This window comes from Apodemus sylvaticus, chromosome 2 (genome assembly GCF_947179515.1).
Source record: "Apodemus sylvaticus chromosome 2, mApoSyl1.1, whole genome shotgun sequence".
Taxonomy (NCBI): Eukaryota; Metazoa; Chordata; class Mammalia; order Rodentia; family Muridae; genus Apodemus; species Apodemus sylvaticus.
The window spans coordinates 5,146,329-5,172,300 of NC_067473.1; the positions used below are offsets into that span (position 1 = coordinate 5,146,329).

General features: G+C 50.1%; 1 protein-coding gene across 1 annotated transcript; it reads left to right on the forward strand.

The window, feature by feature from the left end:
- On the forward strand, positions 1-25,972 carry Gbx1 (gastrulation brain homeobox 1). The gene is made up of 2 exons (XM_052173033.1): positions 1-544; positions 25,204-25,972. The coding sequence occupies exons 1-2, from the start codon at positions 16-18 to the stop codon at positions 25,752-25,754; spliced, it is 1,080 nt and encodes a 359-aa protein (XP_052028993.1). The 5' UTR covers positions 1-15; the 3' UTR covers positions 25,755-25,972.

Sequence of the window (25,972 nt, forward strand, 5' to 3'; positions counted from 1 at the left end):
GGCCCGGGCAGCGCCATGCAGAGAGCGGCGGGCGGCGGCGCCCCCGGGGGCAGCGGCGGGAGCAGCGGCGGCCCCGGCGCCGCCTTCTCCATCGACTCGCTCATCGGGCCGCCGCCGCCGCGCTCGGGCCACCTGCTCTACACCGGCTACCCCATGTTCATGCCCTACCGGCCGCTCGTGCTGCCGCAGGCGCTGGCCCCTGCGCCGCTGCCCGCCGGGCTGCCGCCGCTCGCCCCGCTCGCCTCGTTCGCGGGCCGCCTGAGCAACACCTTCTGCGCGGGGCTGGGCCAGGCGGTGCCCTCGATGGTGGCGCTGACCACTGCGCTGCCCAGCTTCGCAGAGCCCCCCGACGCCTACTACGGGCCCCCGGAGCTCGCCGCTGCCGCCGCCGCCTCCACCGCCTCGCGAAGCAACCCGGAGCCCGCAGCCCGGCGCACGGACGGAGCGCTGGATGCAGACGAGCTGCTGCCCGCGCGCGAGAAAGTGACTGAGCCCCCGCCGCCCCCGCCTCCGCACTTCTCAGAGACTTTCCCGAGTCTACCGGGTAAGTGCTGGGACCGACACGGCTTCGACCGTCAGCAAGTCCCAGACCCGAGCCCGGTCCAAAACTCCCGCCATCCGCTTGGAGCCCTGGAGTGTCGGACTCCAGATCGTACGCGGTGTTCAATCCTGAACATCTCCAGGTCCCAAAGCCCTGCTCTGGCCCCGGGGCGCCCGAAGACCCACCGGCAACATGTTTCTCACGGCTGTTGTAGTCCACAGCCTCACCCTGTCTCTTTTTCATAATCCCTTCGATTTTCTCCTCTCAAGGGTTGTATTCCTGAGGACCCCAGCAAGACCCTGGGGTGACAGCATGTTAGGGCAGCTGTCATTTTAGTATGTGGGGACACGTTCTGAATGGACCCCTAAACACTCAAAGGTGGGCATGGGCTTTATCGATGCAGGGCACAAGGAGGGCCTGGTAAGCCTGTGGCTTCGTCTTAGCAGAGGTCGCTCTCAAGTTCTCCTTTTAACTGAATCTAAACGTTGGAAAACCAGGTAGGGTGCTGGACCAGGGCTGGCCAGGACTGGAGGTGCTCAAGGCTGGCAGAGTTGGGTGTGGCATAACGACTTGGAGTTGAGAATCCTGGTAAGATTCGGCTGAGCTATCATTGAAGAGACCTGGGCTCTCCCCGGGAGGACGCCTTCTCCACAGAGACAGGGTGTAGTAAATGAACTCCGAACCCTCAGCAGAATCCATTCCCTTGAAGCCCTCTTGTTCTGACCTCAGTATCTACTCTAAAAACGTTTTCCTAGCTAGGCAGAGCCAGGTGTGCCGAGATCAAGGCTTCTGCAATCTGGTGAGTTCTAATTAAGAAAGAGAGCCGTGCAAGGGTAGAGGGCTTAAACTTGCTTCACACTAGGATGTGTCCACTTCTGCTTCACAGTCGGTGGCACATAGGCTGGCATGGGAAGGACTGGAAGGATCTAGAGGCTGACCACAGCAGAGGCAAGAAGAGAGTCCAAGAATCATTGGCTAGGACAGGCGATTCCTGATGACAAATCCCTGCTGTGAAACTGCCTTCAGTGTGGCTGGCTCGCTCTTTCAGATGCCTGTGGCTGTCAAGAAGCCTGCCTTCTATGTTTTAATTTGGCTCTGGACATTTTGGCTCTGGGAATTCATCCGTTAATTCCCTTTCCAAACTGGTTGGCCCAAGAGAATCGGAAGTCAGAGCAGCATCTCCTTAGGAAGACCTTAAGCAGAGGAGAGCTCCCAGATAGGAGACAGGATCTTCAAGACCAGAGGGCAGGGCAGAGCTTGGAGGACAGAAACCAGTAGGAGGCTCCTAAGAAGGGAGGATTGGGATAGTTCAGATGCAGGGAAGAGAGCAGGGTTGGACACTGAAGAGATGCTGTGGAGGCCACAGGGAACGAGACAAAACCAGGCACACAGAAGAAAGCCCAGGGCTGAGGGAGGTGGGAGGAACCCACAGGTGGAACTGAACTGAGAGGGTGTGTCCTTACCACAGGAGACCAGTCCTCATGCCCACACTGCCAGGCTCCCCGTGCTTGCCTCTCTGTAATGGAGGTTCTTTTCTGAAAGAAGCCCAACACCGGCAATTAAACCAAATATATGGACAGAGAGGAAAAGGTCAGAAGAGAAATACAAAGACCTGTGGTGGGGGTACGGTCTGTAGATGGCGAGTAGGGCATGGGCTGTTGGTGGGGAGAGGAGGTTGGGCTGGGCTGAAAGAAAAGTAATCAATGTCGCTGAGAAAAGTGTGTGAGGAGGAGAGCTCTGTCATTTGAAGAAAGCCAAAGAAAGATGCCCGCCGGAGCAGGCTGGGTTTCAGTGCCAGGAGCATTAGCTCTAGATGGGGTTTCAGGGCGATTGGTGACTGGAGACACAGAGAAAGTGAGGAAGAACACATCTCCTGGCCTAAGAAAAATGTAATCCAGAGAGAGAGACAGAGAGACAGAGAGAGAGGAGGGAGGAGAGTTGTGTGTGTGTGTGTGTGTGTGTGTGTGTGTGTATGTGTGTGTACTGCTGTTGTTGAGCATAGAGAAAGGGCTTTGTTGGCACTATAATGTTGGCAGATGAGGAAAGAGACCTCAAAGTGGAGTTTTGACAGCCTCTGTGCTGAGGCCTGCTGCCCCTGGGAAGATCTATGGTAGTCTCACTGTGGCTGCTACAAGAACAGTAAAGAAGGCAGGCTTCAGAGGTGACAGCCGAGGGTCACAGGGTGGAGTCCTGGCCTGTGACTTCTCCCTCAGTATGGCTGTCGCAGCCCTTTGATCACTCACCTACCTTCGTAGATGTGAGTCACTGAAATGGCAGGCATAAAATCAGTCCAGGGGATGAGAGCACGGGGCCACTGAGGGTGGTGAGACACGAGCATGGGTGGACGGCCCTGGAGGCTGTGGCGTTGGGCAACACGGGTCTCTGCTGTGTGTGACAGAACAGGAGCCTCCACAGAAAAGAGTCTGGGAGCAGTGCCATCTTTAAAGAGACAGAGGAAGAGGCGCTTTCCTGGTAGGCACGGGTGGTTGGTCATCCCCACTTGTTGAATGGGATAATTGAGTGTGGTGGCACCTGTAACCAGGAGGCAGAGGCCGGCGGATGAGGCTGGAGCCAACCACAGCTACATATTATGTTGGAGGACAGGCTGGCTACCTAAAACCCTATTATTAAACAGGAAGGGAAAGGAAAGGAAAGGGAAGGGAAGGGAAGGGAAGGGAAGGGAAGGGAAGGAAAGGAAAGGAAAGGAAGGAAAGGAAAGAGAAGAAGAAAAACTTACAGTGAAGATAGGCCAGTTCCGAGAATGTAAAGTTCTATTCTTTGGGAATCACAGGAAATTTTTTCAACTAGTTAAGAATTAAATAAGATGTCATTCTTTGGGAACCGAGGAAGAAGAGGCCCAGAAATGCATTATAATGTGACTGTAGGGGTGAAAGCTATGTTAGCAATGAAAAGAAGATTAGTGAAGAAATGATGGATAAAAAGCACTGCATGTGGTAGGTTCAGAGAGTGCCAGGCTTGGAGTGGGGGGGCAGAGAGTGCCAGGCTTGGAGTGGGGGGCAGAGAGTGCCAGGCTTGGAGTGGGGGGGCAGAGAGTGCCAGGCTTGGCGTGGGGGGCAGAGAGTGCCAGGCTTGGAGTGGGGGGCAGAGAGTGCCAGGCTTGGAGTGGGGGGCAGAGAGTGCCAGGCTTGGAGTGGGGGGCAGAGAGTGCCAGGCTTGGAGTGGGGGGGAGGGGCTAATGGGCACTTACCAAAGACGAGGGCTGGGAATGGGCGCTGGGGATTAAATGTGCGTCAAGAGGCTGGGGTGGTAGAAAGGGTCCCGAGCACAGGTCAAGGTATTGAGTTCTGTACACACACATACACACACATGCACACACATGCACATGTACATGCACACACATACACACACATACACACACATACACACATACACACACATGCACATGTACATGCACACACATACACACACATACACGCACATGCACATGCACACATGCGCACACACACATTACCCCACATGCACATGCCAACAGAAGAATCCAAAGTAGTGCAGCTGACTACCAGAGACATTAAGGAAGCCGCGCATTAATATGTGCACTTTAAAGGTTTTCACTACTCACATTAAAAAGATAAAAGAAGCCGGGCAGTGGTGGCGCACACCTTTAATCCCAGCTTAAACTTAGGAGGCAGAAGCAGGCAGCTTTCTGAGTTTGAAGCTAGCCTGGTCTACAGAGTGAGTTCCAGGACAGCCAGGGCTATACAGAGAAACCCTGTCTCAAAAAACCAATAAAATAAAATAAAATAATAAAAAATAAAATAATAAAAAATGAAAGAAAAGGATGCAATGGGTGATAACAGTCCTTATTTAACCAAACACGTTCAAATAGCCGCTTCAGCACTGATCTATATAAATATTTGAAAGGCATATTTTGTAAGCTCTTTTTATACTGTTTGAAACCCGCTATTCTACACTCCCACCTCCGCTCTCTTCAGACCAGCCATGGTTCAGGAGCCGATGGTGACCATCTCCACACATCCTGAGGGTCTGAAAGGACAGGTTTGTGCGAGTGGTGGAGGACGGAGACGGGGTGGCAGCTCCTCAGCACCCCAGGAAACATGCAGAAGACTGCAGGGAGCTCCCAAGGACAAGACCAGATTCAGCCCCAACTGGGCGGGTCAGAGCTGGTCTTAAGGGTCTGAGGAAATGTGCGAGCTCTAGCTGGGTGTAGTCAGTCACAGCTAACCTGTGTGCCAGATAAGGCAAGACTGCAGCCCTCAGCTGCTCACTGGACTGGACGCTACTTGCTGGAGAGTGCTGGGCAGGGGGACATCTGTCCTTGGGGGAATAAGGCTTCAACATGAGAATATTTGGAGTGTTCTACTGGAAGGTTAGACCACCTGAAGGCTTAGACAGCGAGTGGGGGTGGGTGCGCCGTGTATAACCAATAGATGGGGGATAAAAACACAAAGAGAGACTGGCATGAGACAGGACGCCGGGTTGGATGCTGGACAAATTAGAATTTGTGTAGCTAGGGTAGTGTAGAGGGTGTCAGCATGCGAGGGACCAGCCTGAGAGGCGCCATGTCCTGAGCACCGTCTTTTCAAAACTGAGCAGAAAGGATTTGTTAATTTCCGAATGGAGATTGTAGTAATAATGGTAATCACAAAGGAGACCAGGGAACTTCAGAGGAGTGTGCCAGTCAAGGGCTGATTGCGCTAAGCTGAGCACCTGATTGTGGCTAGGGAACATTTTAGATGACCGCTAATTAATTTCTGAATAGGTGCCCATTATGACTGTCACGATATGATATTTACCTGTGAGAGGGAAATGGGAAGTGGTGTGCTGTAGAGCCAGAGACTTCTGCCGTTCAAAATAAGAGGGGAATGTTTTGTTTTAGGTGACAAAGACCCAGAGAATATGTTCCTAGAACTTTCAAGAAGCTGCACACAGAGAGAGTGACTGTTCCACGGGCTTTTTGCTGTGTTTTGTTTTTTAAAACCGGCTGTCATTGTGTTTCCCGGGCTGAGCTCAGACTCTGTGTAGCTCCCAGCACTGCGTCCGCCTGAGTCTCCTCCAGGTGTTAGCACTCAGACTGCGAGCCGCCGCGATCGGCTTGCTCCATTGACTTTTCGTGTTTTATTTTTGTTTTATCTCTCCAAAACATTTTACTTTTATTTGTAAATTATGTACATATGTGTGTACAGAAGCCAGAGGACTGTTGGGTCCCCTGAGGTTGTAGTGACAGGTCGTTGTGAGACACTTGACATGTGTGCGGAGGAGAGCAGTGGATGTTCCTAACCACTGAGCCAACTCTCCAGCTGTTTTTGCTTTTTATTTTGAGACAAGGTCTTATTTTTCCTAGGCTGGCTGCAAACTCACCGTGTGCAGGATGATCATGAACTTCTGACGTTAGCCCCAGACAACCCTCCACTCACCTTTCTTTTCTTTTCTTTTCTTTTCTTTTCTTTTCTTTTCTTTTCTTTCCTTTTCTTTTCTTTTCTCTTCTCTTCTCTTCTCTTCTCTTCTCTTCTCTTTCCTTTCTTCCTTCCTTCCCTCCCTCCCTCCTTCCATCCTTCCTTCCTTCCTTTCTCTCTCTCTTTCTTTTTTCATTTTTTTTTTCCGAGACAGGGTTTCTCTGTGTAGCCCTGGTTGTCCTGGAACTCACTCTGTAGACCAGGCTGGCCTCGAACTTAGAAATCCACCTGCCTCTGCCTCCCAAGTGCTGGGATTAAAGGCATGCACACCACCACAGCCTGATTTCCCTCCCCTCCCTTGCCCCCCCTCTGCTCCCTTCCCCTTCTGAGACAGGATCTCTCCACGTAGCCCTGACTGACCTGGAACCAGGCAGGCCTCAGCTCACAGAGTTCCTCCTGCCTCTGCTCCTCAGTGCTGGCAATGATGGCGTGTGTCTCCGTGGTCAGAACTCCACTGACTTTTAAAAGAAGACAAATGAGAGATGGCACCAGCTCTTGCTGTCAAGCCTGAAGCCCTGATTTTAACCCCTGGGACCTACACAGTGAAAGGAGAGAGCCAGCTCTCAAAAGCTGTCCTTTGTCATCCGTGCTCACGTACACACACCATCCATGCTCATGTACACACGTGTTATCCATGCACATGTGCACACATGTCATTTGTGTTCATGCACACACGTCATCCGTGCTCATGTACACACACCATCCATGCTCATGTACACACATGTTATCCATGCACATGTGCACACATGTCATTTGTGTTCATGAACACACGTCATCCATGCTCGTGTACACACACCATCCGTGCTCATATACACACATGTCATCCGTACTCCTGCACACACATGTCATCCTTGCTCATTCACACACATGTCATTCATGTTCATGCAATATATGTTATCTGTGCTCATATACACACATGTCATTCATATTCATTATATACATGTCATTCGTGCTCATGCATTCACATGTCATCCATATTCATGTACACACATGTCATCCATGCTCATATACGCACAGACACACTAAATAAACACTGTAACTGTAAAAATTAGAAAAGAGGAATGATGCCTTAGCTTACAGTGACTAAGGAACATTTACTTGGCAGCTCTGACACAGGCTCCAATCTCAGCTTTGTCATTTATTTGCTGTGTAATTTTGATAAGACACCTGCTTCAATTAGAGCCTGTGTTACTGTGTGACGTAGGGTGGGCGTGGTTAAGACCCTTCGGGAGAGCCACTGTCCTGTGACTTCTTTAGGCTTTACTCTCCTCATCTGAGTGTGTGTGTACGTGTATGTGTGTGTGTGTGTATGAAAGTGTGTGCACATGTGTGTGTATGAAAGTGTGTGCACATGTGTGTATAAAAGTGTATGCACGTATGTGTATGAAAGTGTGTGCACATGTGTGTGTATGAAAGTGTGTGCACATGTGTGTATGAAAGTGTGTGAATGTGTGTGTATGAAAGTGTATGCACATGTGTGTATGAAAGTGTGTGCATGTGTGTGTATGAAAGTGTGTGCACATGTGTGTATGAGTGTGTGCACGTGTGTGTATGAGTGTGTGCACATGTGTGTGTATGAAAGTGTGTGCACATGTGTGTATGAAAGTGTGTGCACATGTGTGTGCATGAAAGTGTGTGCATGTGTGTGTATGAAAGTATGTGCACATGTGTGTGTATGAAAGTGTGTGCATGAAAGTGTGTGCATGTGTGTGTATGAAAGTGTGTGCATGAAAGTGTGTGCATGTGTGTGTATGAAAGTGTGTGCACATGTGTGTGTATGAAAGTGTGTGCACGTGTGTGTATGAAAATGTGTGCACGTGTGTGTATGAAAGTGTGTGCACATGTGTGTATGAAAATGTGTGCACATGTGTGTGTATGAAAGTGTGTGCACATGTGTGTATGAGTGTGTGCACATGTGTGTATGAAAGTGTGTGCACATGTGTGTGTATGAAAGTGTGTGCACATGTGTGTGCACGAAAGTGTGTGCATGTGTGTGTATGAAAGTATATGCACGTGTGTATGAAAGTGTGTGCACGAAAGTGTGTGCATGTGTGTGTATGAAAGTGTGTGCACATGTGTGTGTATGAGTGTGTGCACATGTGTGTATGAAAGTGTGTGCACGAAAGTGTGTGCATGTGTGTGTATGAAAGTGTGTGCACATGTGTGTGTATGAGTGTGTGCACATGTGTGTATGAAAGTGTGTGCACATGTGTGTGCACGAAAGTGTGTGCATGTGTGTGTATGAAAGTGTATGCACGTGTGTATGAAAGTATGTGCACATGTGTGTGTATGAAAGTGTGTGCACGAAAGTGTGTGCATGTGTGTGTGTGAAAGTGTGTGCACATGTGTGTGTGTATGAGTGTGTGCACATGTGTGTATGAAAGTGTGTGCACATGTGTGTGCACGAAAGTGTGTGCATGTGTGTGTATGAAAGTGTATGCACGTGTGTATGAAAGTATGTGCACATGTGTGTGTATGAAAGTGTGTGCACGAAAGTGTGTGCATGTGTGTGTGAAAGTGTGTGCACATGTGTGTGTATGAGTGTGTGCACATGTGTGTATGAAAGTGTGTGCACATGTGTGTATGAAAGTGTATGCACATGTGTGTGCACGAAAGTGTGTGCATGTGTGTGTATGAAAGTGTATGCACGTGTGTATGAAAGTGTGTGCACATGTGTGTGTATGAAAGTGTGTGCATGTGTGTGTATGAAAGTGTGTGCACGTGTGTGTATGAAAGTGTGTGCACATGTGTGTGTATGAAAGTGTGTGCACATGTGTGTGTATGAAAGTGTGTGCACGTGTGTGTATGAAAGTGTGTGCACATGTGTGTGTGCACGTGTGTATGAAAGTGTGTGTGTGTGTGTGTGTGTGTGTGTGTTGTTTGGCTGGGGTTTTGTTTGTTTGTCTGTTTTGGGAACAGAAACTCATTATGCTGGCCTGGAACTTGCTATGTAGTCCAGGCTGGCCTTGAACTCACGTTCATCCACCTGCCTCTGAACTAAGGGTGTGTGCCACACCCAGGCCTTTGATGTTCCTTTCAATTCCTGACCAAGTGTCTAAAGGAGGGGTCTGACCACCCAGGACCTCCTGTCAGGAATCCGTCGAGATGGGGGAGATCAACACCATGGCTTTTACCAACTCCTAACCAAAACACACATGTCCTTTAATTTATGATTGTGGAACAAAAATCATGATTGTCGTAGCAATACAGGAAGTTTTTGTCATGGATAGAAACATAATTTTGTGAAAGTTTACATTCTTTGGAGAGACTTTGCCTCAAAAAAAAAAAAAACCAAACAAATTTACAACATAATAAAATGAAAATAAAACAATTTTATTTTTAATGACATGGATATGTGTGTGAATATGTATCTGCACACAAATACAGCCTCTGAAGGCAGAAGAAATATCTGAGTCCTCTGGGCCTGGAGTTATAGGCACTTGCGAGCTCCCACACATGCTGTGGGAACTGACCTCCGTCCTCCCCGTGAGCAGTAGTCTCCGTCCTCCCCGTGAGCAGTAAACAGGTCCCAAGCCATCCTCCAGCCCCCTCACTAAAAGTGAACTCTGCTTCACGGCTGAGGAGGGGCTGCCTTTGCCCACCTGCCGGGGAGTTCATGGTACAAAGGTCATGAAGAGCCTAAGGAGGGACAAATCTCAACGTTTCGTTTCTGGGGGCCTGGAATGGCGCTGCGGTGCCTGGGCTTGTGTGGGGGACAAGTGGCTTCTGCAGTGGCACTCACAGATGTGGAGGCATAGATTATGGAAGACTGGGAAGAAAAATCCTTTCCTTTTGTTTGTTTGTTTGTTTGTTTTTCCTTTTGGTCTTTGAGGACAGGGTTTCTCTGTGTAGCCCTGGCCATCCAGGAACTAACTTTGTAGACCAGGCTGGGCTCGAACTCAGAGATCTGCCTGCCTCTGCCTGAGATTGAATGTGTGTCCTGCCTCTCCCATTGTGGGAAGAGAGGAGGGAGGAGAGGAGATGTAGTTATAATAGCAATAATATGACTGGGCATGGTGGAGCGTGTCTTTAATGCCAGCTCTACAGAGACACAGGCAGGTGTCCCTGTGAGTTTAAGGCTAGGATGATTTATGTAGAAAGTCCCAGGCCAGCCAGGACTATACAACAAGCCTCTGTCTCAATGCTACAGCTGCTGCTGCTGGTGGTAGTGGTGATGATGATGGTGATGGCGATGATGATGATGATGATGATGGTGATGAAAATATTCAGTTGGAAAGATGAGAGGATATAATTATATTATAAGCAAAGTGCTTTGTGTTGTGCTAAAGACTGCTTGAAGAAGCTGAAGGACTCTCCCTCAAAGGTAGTTGAGTCTTTTTCCATAAGCTGACTTGACATTAGGAAATACAAATCAGGTGTACAAAGAAAGAGACTGACGTGGGTGTGGGTGTGCTGAGAGACAAGTTGCAGTGGAGGTGAGAACACTGCTAGGGGCAGCCGTCCTCAGCCTCTGGGTCTCCGTCCTTTGGGGCGTTGAACAACCCTTTCTCACAGGTTGCCTAAGATCTTTAGAAAGCAGATATTTACTTTAGGAGTTGCAACAGCAACACGATTACAGTAATGAAGTAGCAACAAAAGTAATGTTATGGTTGGGGGTCGCCACAGCGTGAGGAACAGCACTAGCAAGGCTGAGAACCACTGACTTAGAGGGTGTGGGGGAAAGCAGCTGTGTGTGAGCTGGAGTTAGAGGTGGAGGTGTGTGGGAGCCTGTGTGACCTGACTGGGGAAGCCTGGACTCCTGCTGCACGGGTGGGGGAGGGGCTGGCAGCCCTTGTCACACGGGGTGAACTTGTGGGCAGTCACACTCTGAACTTGGAGGGATTTGGAGGCACTATTGATTGGGGAGTGCTTGGGGGGAAGGCAGGTTAAGGGAGTGAGGCTAGCAGGTTGAATTCAGGTGTCCTCAGGAGAGACATCCCATGCTGGTCAAAGCCACCAAGCAGGGTCTCCACTGGCCCCTGGGGAGAAGAGAGGGCTTCCTGTGGCACGGAGCATCTGTGTGTGAGGTAGATCCCGGCCGTGGGGACCTTGGCCACGTTGGCCTCAAGCACCATGCAAAGGATGAGACAAACAGAAACTTTTCTGACCTGGGTAGCAGCGTGAATCGCAGAAAAGAGGGGTCAGAATAGGGGTTCCGGCAAAGCTAGAACTTTCATGGGGAGCTGTGGGGAGAGAGCGTGCAAAGCCCCGAGGGCCAGAATCCTGTGTATTATACCTGTCTATGTATGATGTTGACCACATCACCTCTCTTCTTCCTCATCAGTAAAATCAGGGCATTGAACTAAGTTATCGTTAAGGCCATTTCTAGCTGTACAAGTGGGTTTTGGTTTTGTTTTGTTTTTGTTTTTTCAGTTTGTTGTTGTTGTTGTTTTTTGGATTTGATTTTTTTTCAAGACAGGGTTTCTCTGTGTAGCCCTGGCTGTCCTGGAACTCACTCTGTAGACCAGGCTGGCCTGGAACTCAGAAATCCGCCTGCCTCTGCCTCCCAAGTGCTGGGATTACAGGCGTGCTCCACCACTGCCCGGCAAGTGTTTGTTTTTTTAATGTGCTTGAGTTTATTGTTTATTTGTTTGCTTGTTTATTAGTCTATTTATTTAAAAGATCATGTGGGCCTCACAGTTCCAGGCTGGCCCACAGCTCATAATTCTCCTGTCTTATCTTCTCAATTTGCTGGAGTTAGAAGTAGGAGTCACCAGGTTGGAGAGATGGTTCAGTGGTTAAGAGCACTGACTGCTCTTCCAGAGGTCCTAAGTTCAATTCCCAGCAACCACATGGTGGCTCACGACCATCTAATGAGATCTGACATCCTCTTCTGGTGTGTCTGAAGACAGCGACAGTGTACTCACATACATAAAATAAATAAATCTTTAAAAAAAAAGAAGTGGGAGCCACCAAGTTTGGTTTACAAGCCTGCTTGATCCTTAAGGATACCTTTATTGATGAACTGTTCTTTTATTGGGGGGGGGGGGGCTGGAGATATGTCTTGGCCACTTGTAGCTCTTGCAGAGGACCTGGACTCAGTTCCCAGCATCCATGTGGTTGCTCCCAACTGCCTGCAACTCTTTGAGACGACCTGATCTCATTCCTGATACCCATGGGCTTGTGTGTGTGTGTGTGTGTGTGCGCATGTGCACGTGTGTGCGTGTAATATTTAATTTATACTAAAGGCACCCTGAACAAGGGGTCTGAGAACTCTGTGCTTCCGAGTGTGGAGTGGCCGTGAGAAGGCTGGCTGTGCGCACAGTGTGGTGACGCTAGGCCTGGGTTTAAGACTGGGTTACCATCAGAGACTGGGGAGGTGGAGCCAGGCTGCGCCGTTGAAAACCGGATGTGGATTCCGCATGCACCTGGTGTGAAGCAGGAGAAGCCAGCTGTGGAGTCTGTGCCTGGCCTACCCACGGCTGCCTGTCATAAAGAATAAAGAATAAAGAAGTTTATTCTTTATGTCAGAGAACACTGGGACGTCGTTTCTACACAGAGTATTAGCAAAGGAGGCACTGAGGCGCCAGGACACCTTGAGCCTGGAAATGAGGGCTCAGAGCCAGAGTTGCTACTTCTTTGAGAAAGAGAGCCCAGGCTAACCCGTGACTCCCCAGTGGCCTTCACCAGGGAAATGAGGGCCGTGGTGTCACCTCGCAGTTAGCAGACAAACAAGGAGACAAGTCCTTATGCTGAGTCCTGGACGGAACAGAAGTGCCCCAGGAGGGCTACTGCAGCAGCTCAGGCAGCGGATCCATTGCCCGGCATGGACAGAGCCCCGGCCAGATGCCCAGAACCAGGTGTGGCGGGGCACGCCTTGAATCTAAGCACCGAGGAGATACTGACAGGAGGATTAGACGTTCAAGGTCATCCTTAACAAACAGTAAACTTGGGGTTTGAGGCCAGCCTAGAGCTATAAGAGAACCTGCAGGGGTTGGGGTGCTGGAGAGATGGCTCAGCAATTAAGAGCACAGGGTTCAGTTCCCATCACCCACATTATAGCTACAACTTTAGTAACTGCAATACCGGGGATCCAACACTGTCTTCTGGTCTCCATGGGCACCAGACATGCATGTAGTAAACATATTCATTGAGGAAAAACACCTATACACAGAAAAATAAATTAAAAATTAATTAATTAAAGGAAAATAAAAGGAAAAAATCGTCTTAGTTTTTAGATGGTAGCTTTCTACAAAATTCTGTTGTGAGAGATCTCTTTACTGGGAGTGGCATAGAACGAGGTAACGTTATTATTTCTGGGGTGGTGGTGGACACAGTAGTCTGAGGATGTTGCAGGAGACAGGCAGGATGGAGTATCATGCCCACTCTGACAGGTTCAAGTTTGCCCTTGCCTTCCCTTGCCTTGTGGGGATGGGACAGAGACTGAAGTTATAGCCCAGGCTAGCCCTGAGCCATGGTCTTCCTGGCCCAGGCTTTGAGATCACAGATGCGAGCCACCGTGCTCATTAGATGTCTGGCCTTCTCTTTTCTGTAGGCTTCCTAGTTGGTCTCCCATTTTGGCCTCCATCTCTCTCCTGTGCCCCACTGGGACCTGGTCTCTCCTCCTTTCCAGCCCTTCCTCTTCATCAGCATGCCTATGCTCTTAGGTGTGTGCTTCAGTTTGATGCTATTGATTGGATAGCTCATAGCCTGGTGGGTTTAAAGTCTACACGAATTCCAGATGAGGTGGTGCACGTAGTAACAGCTCCAGGGCCCGGGGCGGGGTTGTTTTGGATGGAATGTTGTGGGTTTGGGCCGTGGGGGTTTGGAGCTCATCTGTCTTCAGTCTGGTGATTGTTGCTGCTTCTCCTGAGAGCACCCCCTGCTAAGCCCGCCCCACCCCACTCCTGCACCTAAACAAGTTTTCCCTGTATAGCCCTGACTGTCCTGGAACTCACTTTTTGACCAGGCTGGCCTCGAATTCAGAGATCTGCCTGCCTGGTCAGGTGCCTCCTGAGTGCTGGGATTAAAGGCTTGTGACAGCATTTATTTAACCACGCTCCGAGGACTCCTTGTAATGATAGCTCAACCTCAATTTTTAAAAATATTTATTCATTTATTATTTTATTATATGTATGTGTGTGTTTGAGTGTGTATGTGTTCCATGTGCCATCAGATCCCCTGGAACCAGACTTGTGACATGGGTGTGACATGACCCCGGGCATGGGTACTTGGAACCACACCTAGGACCTCCAGGAGATCAGCCGTGCTCTTAACCACTGAGGCACTGCTCTTAACAAACAGTCATTCGTTGACTGCTGTGCCTGCAAAGAGCCTGGGTACATCCCAAAGCGCAGACGGTGTTAGGTCTTCCGATCTCCATCTTGGTCTCCTCTGTCTTCACTTCTTTCTTTCCTTAAGGCGCTGTCTTCATCTAGAGAGAGATGTGGGGAGGGCACAGCACCAGCCTCTCTCTCAGCTGTCACCATCCCTGCCTAAAATCCCCAGTGTACAACTCAGGATGATATTTGGGGGCTCAGAGGAAGGAAATCATGGTGTTCTTGGTCCCATCCAGCCACGGCTAACCTGAGCTCAGAAGCACCGAGGAATGTGATTGACAGGCTCCCTGGTTCCGGGCAGCCCAGGAGAGAGAAGGCCCTAAAGAAAGTGTGAAAAAGAAGGGAGACAATCACAAAGTCGGATTGGCCTAGAAATAAGACAGGAAGAACCTCTAATCTAGGTGTGTCTTGGTGGGAAGGAGCTTGGGTTCCTCAGGGGCTAGCGGAAGACTGAGAGGAGATGGGGAGGCTCTGAGACACAGACTCACAATGAGGAAGGCAGAGTTGGAAAACTTCTGCCCCTCAAAGGCTGAGACAGAGTAAGAGAAAGTACAGAACTTGATACCCAAGTGAGCCAGCTTTTACATTTTTAAATTTTTATAGTGTGTGTGTCTGCAACATGAGTGTGGTTCTGGAAGTGGCCAACAGATGGCGTCAGATCCCTGGAAGGAGGGCTAACACAGTTGGAAGCCACCCAACAAGGGCGCTGAGACCCAAACCCAAACCCTCTGAAAGAGTAATGTTCTTAACTGTTGCTCCAATCCCCATGCTCCCCTTCTGGACTCGTGTATTCCTGACTGGTTCTCAGTTCACGTGTAGTGAAACATGCTACCACATGTGGTTCCATGCAGTGCTGGAGACCAAACTGGGGGTTTCATGTGCACCACTCAAATTCTCTACTAAATATGCTACAACCCCGGTCTTCCCCACCCCACCCCGTTTTTTTGGTTATGAGTCTAGCTTTTAAGGACTGAGCCATTTCTCCAGCCCAGCTCCTGCCCCTGTTTTGAGACAGAATCTTACTCTGTAGCTCAGGCTAGCCCTTAAACTCAGCCTTTTTCTTCTTCAGCTTCCACCATACCACTTTCTCTTTTTAAAAACTTTTAATTGTGTGTGTGTGTGTGTGCATGTGTGTGTGTGTATCTATGTGCGTGTGAATCTGTGTGTCTTTTTTTTTTTTTTTTTTTTTTTTTGGTTTTTTCGAGACACGGTTTCTCTGTATAGCCCTGGCTGTCCTGGAACTCACTCTGTAGACCAGGCTGGCCTCAAACTCAGAAATCTGCCTGTCTGCCTCCCAAGTGCTGGGATTACAGGCATGAGCCACCACCTCCTGGCTGAGTCTGTGTGTCTTAGTCAGGGTTTCCATTGCTGTGAACAGACACCATGACCAAAGCAACTCTTATAAAGTACAAAATTTAATTAGGGCTGGCTCACAGGTTCAGAGTCCATTATCATCAAAGTAGGAAGCATGGCAGCGTGCAGGCAGACATGGCACTGGAGATGCTGAGAGTGCTACGTCTTCTTGTAGAAGATGTAATCTACCAGGAGAAGAATTTTCTTCCAGGCAGCTAGCTAGGAGGGTCTCAAAGCCCATCCTCCTCCAACAAGGCCACACCTCCTAATAGTACTACTCTCTGGGCCAAGCATATTCACACTTGAGTCTATGGTGCCAAACCTATTCAAACCACTACATGAGCCGGGCGGTGGTGACACACACCTTTAATCCCAGCACTTGGGAGGCAGAGGCAGGCAGATTTCTGAGTTCTAGGCCAGCCTGGTCTACAGAGTGAGTTCCAGGACAACCAGGGCTATACAGAGAAACCCTGTTTCGAAAACAACCAAACCAAACCAAACCAAACAAAACCCCCACAAAACCACTACATGAGAGTTTGTGTGTGTGCTTATGTGTGTGTGCACATGAGTGCAGATGCCCACAGGGGACCTCCCTGGACCCCGCCATTGTAAGCCACCTGAGTGGGTACTCGGAACCGAACTCAGGTCCTCTGTAAGAGGTGCCCTTAGCCCCTGAGCAACCTCTCCAGATCTAGGAAATACACTTTCAAAGAAAAGGAAAGCTAACTGGTAAGATTCCATCTCACAAGCTAGTAAGGGCAAGAACAATTTGGTGAAAATTTTGCCTTGGGAATGTCGGGAGAACTCACCTCCTAAAAACACTGTGATAAACCGGGCAGTGGTGGCGCACACCTGTAATCCCAGCACTCTGGGAGGCAGAGGCAGGCAGATTTCTGAGTTCGAGGCCAGCGTGGTCTACAGAGTGAGTTCCAGGACAGCCAGGGCTACACAGAGAAACCCTGTCTCGGAAAACAAAACAAAACAAAAACAAAACCAACCAAACAAAAAAACCCACTGTGGTGTTTGGTGATGGGCCCTCTCTGTGGCAATTTCAGGAACCGTCTGTGAGTGCTTTAGGTGTGATTTGGTAATTAAATTAGAGCCTGTGTGTATGTGAAGGGAATCAGGCTTACATTTGAATTCGATAAGAAGGTTCTTCAGGGCTGGAGAGGTGGCTCAGCAGTCGAGAGCCCTGGCTGCTTTTCTAGAGGACCTGGCTTCAGTTCCCAGCACCCACATGGTGACTCACAACTGTCTGTAACTCCATACCTGGGATTCTCTTCTGGTCTCCTTGGGCGTCAGGCACACACTTTGTACAAAGACATGGTTGCAGACAAAACAGACACACACATAAAAATAAACAAAAACTTTAAAACTATTTTCTGCTGGGTGGAGGCAACTGGGAAAGAGCTGTGACTTCAAGGGGGGGCGGAAGGTGGGCTGAGAACAGGGGATTCCAGAACTGAGAAGCAGGGGCATGGTACAATGTCTCTGGCTGTGGGACTTGGGAAAACCATTTAATCTCACCATAACGCCATTTTCCTTACCTGGAAACGAGATTAGTGACTCTACCTCTGTGCTGATAGAGGAGAGCGGCGTAGTCCATCAGTGGCTCCAGGTAAAGAAAACATGCGTGGGAAAGCCCAAGGTTACACAAGAGCATTCTGGGTAGGGGTGGGGTTAGAGCACCCTAAAAGGCTGCCGGCTCCGGAAGGGCCTGGGGGCCTGGCTTGCTTTCTGATGCTGCAATAAAACATTCTGAGCAAAAGCAATTTGGGGAGGAAAGGGTTTGTATGGCTTATGCGGCCTAATGGCCCTCTATTGTCAGGGAGCCAGGACAAGAGTTCAGTCAAGACGCAGAGGCAGAGGCCGCAGAGGAGCGCTTCTCCTGGCTTGCCCAGCCTGCTTTCTTATTGAACCAAGATGGCCTGCCCAAGGGTACCACTGGCCAAAGCCGTCTGTGTCTTGTCAATCATTAACCAAGAAAATATCCTCAAGACACAGCCCAATCTAATGTAGGAAGTCCCTCCATTAAATTCTCTCTTCTCAGACAATTCTAGCTTGTGTCAAAATAGAAGAACTAAGTGGGACGCGTGGGGACTCGGAACTACCCTGAGCTTGTCACAAAGCTGTGAGAGGCAGGATGGCAGTGATCTAGTGAACGCCCTCTGTTTATGTGAAGCAAGGACTGTGGAGGGGCGGGAGACAGTGATGGGGGTGAGGGATGCTCTCTGTGACATACCAAGTTCCAGAGAGACCGTGGCTTGCTGACTCTGTGCAAATCCAAGGGACAAGCAAAGAAAGAACGGAAAGGAGTCCGGTGAGTCACAAATGGGGACAGTCCTGGCTTGCAAAGAGAGGGCTCAGTCACAGCACCTGTCTGGCCACGCCCTGAGGACTGGAGAGTGTCCTCAGAGAAGTGACCCCACTTGCTGGGACAGTGGCTGTGGAGTAGGAGGATGGCCCTTGTCCTGGGAACTGAGTAGGGAAGTGTTAGTGCTGGTTGTTTCTCCCGTGGAAGAGAGCTGGGCTCTTCCTATCGCGCGGGCAGCGCCTCTCCCCTGAGCCATCACACAGCCTTAGCTGGGACCGCAAGGAAAAAGAAAGGCTCAGTCTTGGGAGTGTTCCTGGGAGGAAGTCTGGAGACAGTTCCTCATCCCACCACCCCTGGTGACTCCAGTGCACTTCCCCTCTTTAGCAGGCAAGTCTGGGGCTGCCCAAGGCTGGCCTCAAACTCGCTACCATCCAGCCTTGACCTCCCTGGTGCCAGGGTCTCAGGCATGCACCGCCCTGGCCTGTGTGTTCACTCCCCAGGGGAAACACCCCCCCACAGGTGCTGTGTGGCTGCTGAGGCCCCCTCTAGCCCCGCTGAATCGGTTTCCCATTTACTTCTGAGATTATCATATAATTACACCACATCTCCCTTTCCCTCCTTCCTCCCAACGCTCTCATATACCCCCTTGTTCTCTTTCAGATTCCCGACCTCTTTTCATTAATTATTATGCACTCATACATGTACAGTCATGCATATTACTAAATACCCTGCTTGGTGTGTATAACAACACACGGATGTGTGCTTTCAGGTCTCGTTGCTTGTTCCTGGCTAGCCAGTGGCGTGCTCCTCTCTGGAGACTATTTCTCTCAGCACTCCTTGGTTGCCTGCTGTTCTTTGCGGAGGGGGGGGGGGGGGGCTTTCCCTCCATGGGACTCCTCTGTCTCTGGAGCCGCTGCCCTTCCTGTGGGAAGCAGCCACGGCCCACACTCACGTATGCCGTGCAGCCTGAGTGCGGTGTCTGGATCCAGGGGGTGGGCGTGGGGGCAGCGCTCTCGCAGCAGCTCTCTGTGTGACTGTAGTCCAAGCTTTGTGCTTTCCAAGTCCCAGGACGATAACGCCATGAGGAGCTGTCCCGTGAACTCTTCCTGTTTCCAACTAACCAGCCAGAGACAGAGGTTACTCCACAGGCTCCGAACCCACAGGGAGCCTAGCACACCCAAGGTCACACCCAAGGTCAGGACCTTTCTGTCTGCTTGGCCATCTCCCTAGCACAGTTAGGTTACCCGCACTTGAAAATCTTTTTTCATTTTGTTGAAGATTTCCTCCACAAGAATCATTTCCATTATAAGATGTTAGGGGGCTGGGGCTGGAGAGATGGCTCAGCAGTTAAGAGCACTCTTTGCTCTTCCGAGGTCCTGAGTTCAATTCCCAGCAACCACATGGTGGCTCACAACATCTGTAATGGGATCCGATGCCCTCTTTGGTGTGTCTGAGGACAGCTACAGTGTACTCATATATAAATCTTAAAAAAAAAAAGATGCTAATGGAAGTTAGCCATGCTAGCTCATGCCTTTAATCCCAGCACTGCGGAGGCAGAGGCAGTCAGATCTCTATGAGTTTGAGTCCAGCCTGGTCTAAGAGAAAGTGCCAGGCTATTTGGAGAGAGAAGGCCTCCAAAAAAACAAAAACAAAAACAACAACAAAAAAACCCCACAAAACCACAAAAACAAACAAACAAAAAACAACAAAATAATTAAAAAGACATTCAATGGTGTTCTATTTTGTCCACTAAGTCCATTTTCAGCTGGAAATCGACTTCTGTGGATCTGACACCTATCTAGTCCAATTTCTCTAAACCAAATGTTGCAAATAAAAAGTTTATCGGACAGGCTTGACAGCCAGGCACAGTAAACCCAGCGCCTGCATGCTGGAGGCCAAGCACCTTGAGAGAGACTGGATCTTGAGGGAGCGACAGGCTTATCGCTTCTGCTAGTTTCCAGTCATCAACAAAAATGTGTTGTTGGGGTTCTTTGTCTTGACACTTTCACCACTAATGTTCATTACAAAGCAGATCAACAGAACTAGCTTGCATTTCTCTTCTTTTTAAAAGCAGGGTCTTATTTTACAGTCCTGGCTGAGAGACTCACTGTGAGTATCAGACTAGCCCTGAATTCATAATCTGCCTGCCCCTGCTTCCCAAGTGTTGGGATGAAAGGTGTGTGCCCCCATGACACCACACCCAGGTGCATTTTCTTCCTCCCTCCCTCCCTCCCTTCCTCTTTTCCTTCTTTCTTTTTTTAAAAAAAGATTTATTCATTTTATTTGGTTTTGTTTTGTTTGTAGCATCGAAGAGAATTTATTTGGGGGCATGGGAGTGGGAGCAGAGGCAGCGGGGGGCAGGAACATCTGGAGAGAGGGGTGGGAAGGGGAAGGGGAGAGAGAGAAAAGGGTCAGAGAGACTACTCATTTTATTTTGTGTGCGTGTTTTGCCTGCATGTGTGTGGGTGTATCACGTACATCTTTGGTGCCCCAGGTCAGAAGAGGGTATCGGATGCCCTAGGCCTGGGGTTGTGAGTGATTGTGATGAGCCGTCTCTCCAGCGCCTGCATGTCATTCTTCACTGTTCTGTGGAAATGGTAAGCTATGAGGGCAGCGTGCCTGCCTTTCTTCCCTGGGTAGCTGAGTAGCTCATTCATTCCTGGTTGCTGACTCCAGCCCGACTCTCAGTGCGCCCTCTTCTGGTGGAGCAAAGAGCAAGCGACAGCCACACGCGTGTCAGTACGGGGGTCGGGTGGTGCTGTTTAACCCCCCCCCCCCCCCCCCCCGCTGCATCTTATCTGTCTCTCTGAAATCCAGCCTTTCACTGCCTGGCCCACCATTTTATGTCTCTGCCCCTTCTCTCTGGCTTCAGCCTCCTTCCGCTGCCCGCGGTTTCCTTTCCTTCTCCGCTGCTGTGCATCTCCTCATTGTTCCCAAAGCTGTCCTTTGAGGCCGGAGGCTCTGTGCTCCTCTCAGTTGCCCCACCCCCACCCTGATCTAGAGGTAGCTTATCAGAGTCTTCAATGTCACGATCATAAAGGCGCAGACAGAAACTCTTGCCCCTGCCACTCAGTGTCCCACCGGGATCAAGAAACAGAGAGAGGCCATGAACCCTCACTCCATGTGTGGCTTTAAAAGCCGCACTGAGGGTGGCCTGCTTGTGTGGGCTGCAGTTACTGGGTCTGTCTGGAGACAGAGGGATGGATGAGATGATCTCAGGAGGGCTCTGCCCGACCGAGGAGCTGGGAGCCTCCTCTCAATCATCATCAATTTAGATTTATTGGACGCCCCCTGAGGTCTTGGCGCTGTACTAAATGATTCCATCCTTCAAGCCCTGAAATCTAGTTTCTGCCGTTTTAACACTGTTTAAAACACTGCACTATTGGGCTACATTTTTGTTAACATATTATGAATTGCTACAAAGTGTGTTTTAAAAATTGAAACCACAGGACTTAGAAGTGAAGAAAAATTTCCAGTACCATCACTCTTAGCACCAGAAGATCCTGTGGTATTCCTCGATGTATGGGAAGGATTGAGGCGCACTGGACAGAGGGTAGGGTGGTGTAAGAAGAGAAGGGCTCTGTTCTGGTGCTGGGAATGGGTAGAGTTGAAGCAGGTATCTCAGAAGAGACCGAGTAGGAAATGGATGGGGGAGGCACGCACATGCTGGAGATAGCTGTTTTATTATGTTAAGTATATATATATATATATATATATATATATATATATATATATATATATATATATATATATAGGTTTTTTTGAAACAGGGTTTCTCTGTGTAGCCCTGGCTGTCCTGAACTCACTTTGTAGACCAGGTTGGCCTTGAACTCAGAAATCCACCTGCCTCTACCTCTCAAGTGCTGGGATTACAGGCGTGAGCCACCACTGACCGGCTATGTTAAGTATTTATTCAGTGACTACTTTATAGGAAATTTTTAAGATACCAAATCCACAACTGTGAAGAAGACATGACTGAAATCCATATTTTCATGAAGCTTATATTCTAATAGGAAGAGGCATAGTATTTATTTAGATTTTTAAAAATTTACTAATGTATAAGTGATCTGTCTGCATGTACACCTGTGTGCCAGAAAAGCACATTCCCATTACAGATGGTTGTGAGCAGCCATGTGGGTGCTGGGAATGGAACTCAGTACCTCTGAAGAGTAGCCAGTGCTGTTAATCACTGAGCCATCTCTCCAGCTCGAGACATAGATGTTGAAAATAAAGCAAATAACATTAATGTCACATGTGGCAGCAGACAAGTCCAGGAAGCATCTTAATTCCAAGAGGATGAAGAACGAAGAGCCAGCCAGTCTCAGGGGCTGGAGGGCGGAGCCCCAGTCTCAGGGGCTGGAGGGCGGAGCCAATGCTCAGTCTCAAGGGTGGGATGTTCCTGAGAGAGAGGGCTGGATGCGGACAGAAGACAGGGAAACCTTTAGAAGGAGCCACGTTGGTGAAGAGGTGACAAGAAAGGGCCCAGCTCTGGGCGGATCTGAGAGGCAGGTTTGTGGGGGTTTGGATGGGACCACAAGAGGGAGAATGAACATCTCTCGTGGTGTCATGACAAGTTTGAAATGGGGACGCATGGCAAAGATGGAAGGAAGGTGGAAGGAGGCTGAGATCTCCGTTTGGGACTTGAGAAATCTGAGTCTGTGGAGATGAGAAGAAGGTGAACAGGACGCCTTAGCAGGAGGAAGGGGTGCACCATGTCCTGAATCTCCAACAGGAGATCAACTGGTTTTTATTCCATGATACGTATGTGAGTGCCTGCATGTGTATCTGTGCTCTGTGTGCATGCAGTACCCATGAGGCACAGAAGAGGGCGTCAGATCCCTTGGAGCAACAGTCACAGATGGCTGTGAGCCACCTCGTTGATGGGTGCTGGGAATAGAACCCTGATTCTCTGCAAGAGCAGCCAGTGCTCTAACCACTGAGCCACCTCTCCAGTGCTCTAACCACTGAGCCACCTCTCCAGCTTCCAGGCCCGAAATCTTGCCATGTCTGTGGCCAGGGTTGAGGTAGGAGAGGAAGCGTGGCTGAGACCATCCATGTCGGGACATCCCTGGGGGTTGGCGATTTTTCTAGACAGCACGAGACACCTGAATAGCAAGCTGCTTATGGAAAGATAAGAGGCAGTTTGGAGTCTGGCTGGGCTGCTGGGAGCTGGGGCAGAGGCAACACGGAGATGCTGACTGCAGTGGTAGAGTCACGGGACATGGCCTCAGAGGCCATGTAGATAGAGATAGATATAGATATCTATGTAGATATAGCCAGATATGAATGTATATTATATATGTAGATATAGATATAGAGATAGATAGATATTTCTATATCTATCTATCTCTATCTCTCTCTCTCTCTCTATCCCTCTATCTCTCTATGTCTCTGTCTCTATCTCTATCCCTCTCTCTCTCTCTCTCTCTCTCTCTCTCTCTCTCTCTCTCTCTCTATCTCTCTCTCTATGTGTTGTGGGAAATATTAAAAAGCACGGCAAGTTCCCGAGCTTCACCCAGCTACTTTCAGCCCTGACAGTCTGGCCGGCCAGTTCTTATCTCCTGGAGACTCTGACTCACAGCTCCAAAATCTCTCCCCCCAGCTCACTAAGTTCCCCCTGGCAGGTCGCTACCATGCCAGCCCCATGCTTCAAAAGCCCCACGGCCTTTGTGACGCACATCTGGCAAACCCACGCTTTGCTGCTGTACCTTTGTCTCTGGAACCCAGTTGAACCTAGTGAAGGGAAATGCCACACCACCTTGGTTCAGGGACAATCATAACTCAATTGCTGGGCGCAACAACTGAAATCCTAGTCTTGTAAAACATATTAAATCTAAATCCTCCAGTGGCCAATCCTGGCAGATCCACCATCTAATCCAGAAGACTACCAGTAGCTACATCTTGTCTTGTCACTATCTCTGTCCAAAAAGCACCTAACTCTCCTGTTTCCTCTCTTCCTCTGTCCAACCTGGAAGTCCCACCTACTCGCCCAGTGATTGATTCCTTTATTCATTAGGGGATGGTTCACAAGAAGTCACCTGTAGGCGACTCATTCCTTGGTCCTGACAGCCCCTCCTGGGAAAGTGGAATTAGCATCAAAATACAACAGCACCAGGGTCATCCTAGCACCTTGGAGTCAGGGTCTCCCACTGAAACTAGAGCTTATTGCTTCAGCCAGACTGGCTAATCGGTGGGCGCCCCAGGATCTGCCTGTTTCTGTCTTACATACATCTAGGGTTACAGGGTGTGCCACCACCTGACCAACTGTGGCTCTGTACCTGTGCTGCAGATCTAACCTGAGTTCCTTGTGCTTGTCCAGCACGCAGTGCCTGTTGAGCCACCTCCCCAACCCTGAAAGCATTGAAATGTTATGCATGCAGTCACGGTCAGTGGCTATGATAAAGCCATTGATTGCTTTACCTTTAGAACTGATTGTAGATAAAATGCTTATACCCTGGGAGAAGTCACCCACGAGGAGTCAAACGTCTTCCCACATCCCCTTCTCTAGTTTCTTCTCACCTGTCTGCCTCTGCCTCCTGCTGCCCCCTCAGCCTTCCCTGTGCACACCTAGCTCTTAGTATGGAGGCTCAAGAGGCTTCCATTGGTGCTGTGCAAGCAGCCTTGGCCGGGGGGGGGGGGGGTGCTGAGCAGGAAAGAGATGCTAGTGTGCGAAAATCAAGGGTGAGCCAGGGGACCAGGGGGACAAGTGACAGGGAAGAGGTGTGGCCACAGATGAGGAGGTGGCGGTGCTGGGGACTTTTCCACCAGGGCGGTTTAGGTAAGAACAGGAACCAAGTAGACGAGACTTGGGACCTAGATCTGAGAGCCAGGATGCCTCTTGCTCTTGGGCTGTAGAGGACTCCTGGGAGGACACAAGGCTCAGCAGCTCCTCCCAGCCAGCTCCCACATCCCTTCATCCTGGGCCTATGGAGCTGGAAACGAGACCTGGTGTCAGCGCAGCCCTGGGCCTTGGAGAGGTACCACACTTGGTACCTGGGGGGCAGAGGTGCGCTCGCATGGGGTGGTGGGGACGTTCAGGGGCCATACACGGCGCCTCCCTACTTTTCCATAGTGAAGTCTGCTGGTTAAAAACCTTTCTTCCCCATTCTTTGTCTCTCCTAAACCTCTTCCTGCTGCCCACTGGATGCCATCCTGTCTCCTGACCCATCTCTTCCTCCCTCAATGTGTTGTTTCCTATTGGCGATTGATCATTCCACACGACCTTCTCCTTGCCCTTCCTTCTCCATCTCTGTTCTCCACCCCACCCTCTCTACCCTACAGCAGAGGGAAAGGTGTACAGCTCAGATGAGGAGAAGCTAGAGGCCCCAGCAGGAGACGCAGCAGGCAGCGAGCAGGAGGAAGAGGGCTCAGGCGGTGACAGCGAGGACAGCTTCCTGGACAGTTCTGCAGGGGGCCCAGGGGCTCTTCTGGGACCTAAACCGAAGCTAAAGGGCAGCCTGGGGACTGGCGCTGAGGAGGGGACACCAGTGGCCACCGCGGTCACCACGCCTGGGGGGAAAAGCCGGAGGCGACGCACGGCCTTCACCAGCGAGCAGCTTTTGGAGCTGGAGAAGGAGTTTCATTGCAAAAAATACTTGAGTCTGACCGAGCGCTCCCAGATCGCCCACGCCCTCAAGCTCAGCGAGGTGCAGGTGAAGATCTGGTTTCAGAACCGCCGGGCCAAGTGGAAGCGCATCAAGGCTGGCAATGTGAGCAGCCGTTCCGGGGAGCCCGTGAGGAACCCCAAGATCGTGGTGCCCATACCTGTGCACGTCAACAGGTTTGCTGTGCGCAGCCAGCACCAACAGATGGAGCAGGGAAGCCGGCCCTGACCCAGCTCCCGGGAACCGGAAGTCAAAGGAAGCGAACCTGTGCCTGCCCAAGACTCACTGGGTACTGTAGCCTAGAGGGACCTGGGGGACCCTGCTCTGGAGAGGCCAGCGTGTTCCCGGGACACATGACTATTTGGCCCGAGACTGTTCTAGAGACCTCAGGATTAGGGGTCTCGGGGATGCAGCGTTTGTTCTGATCCAGGACAGCTTCTGGAGCA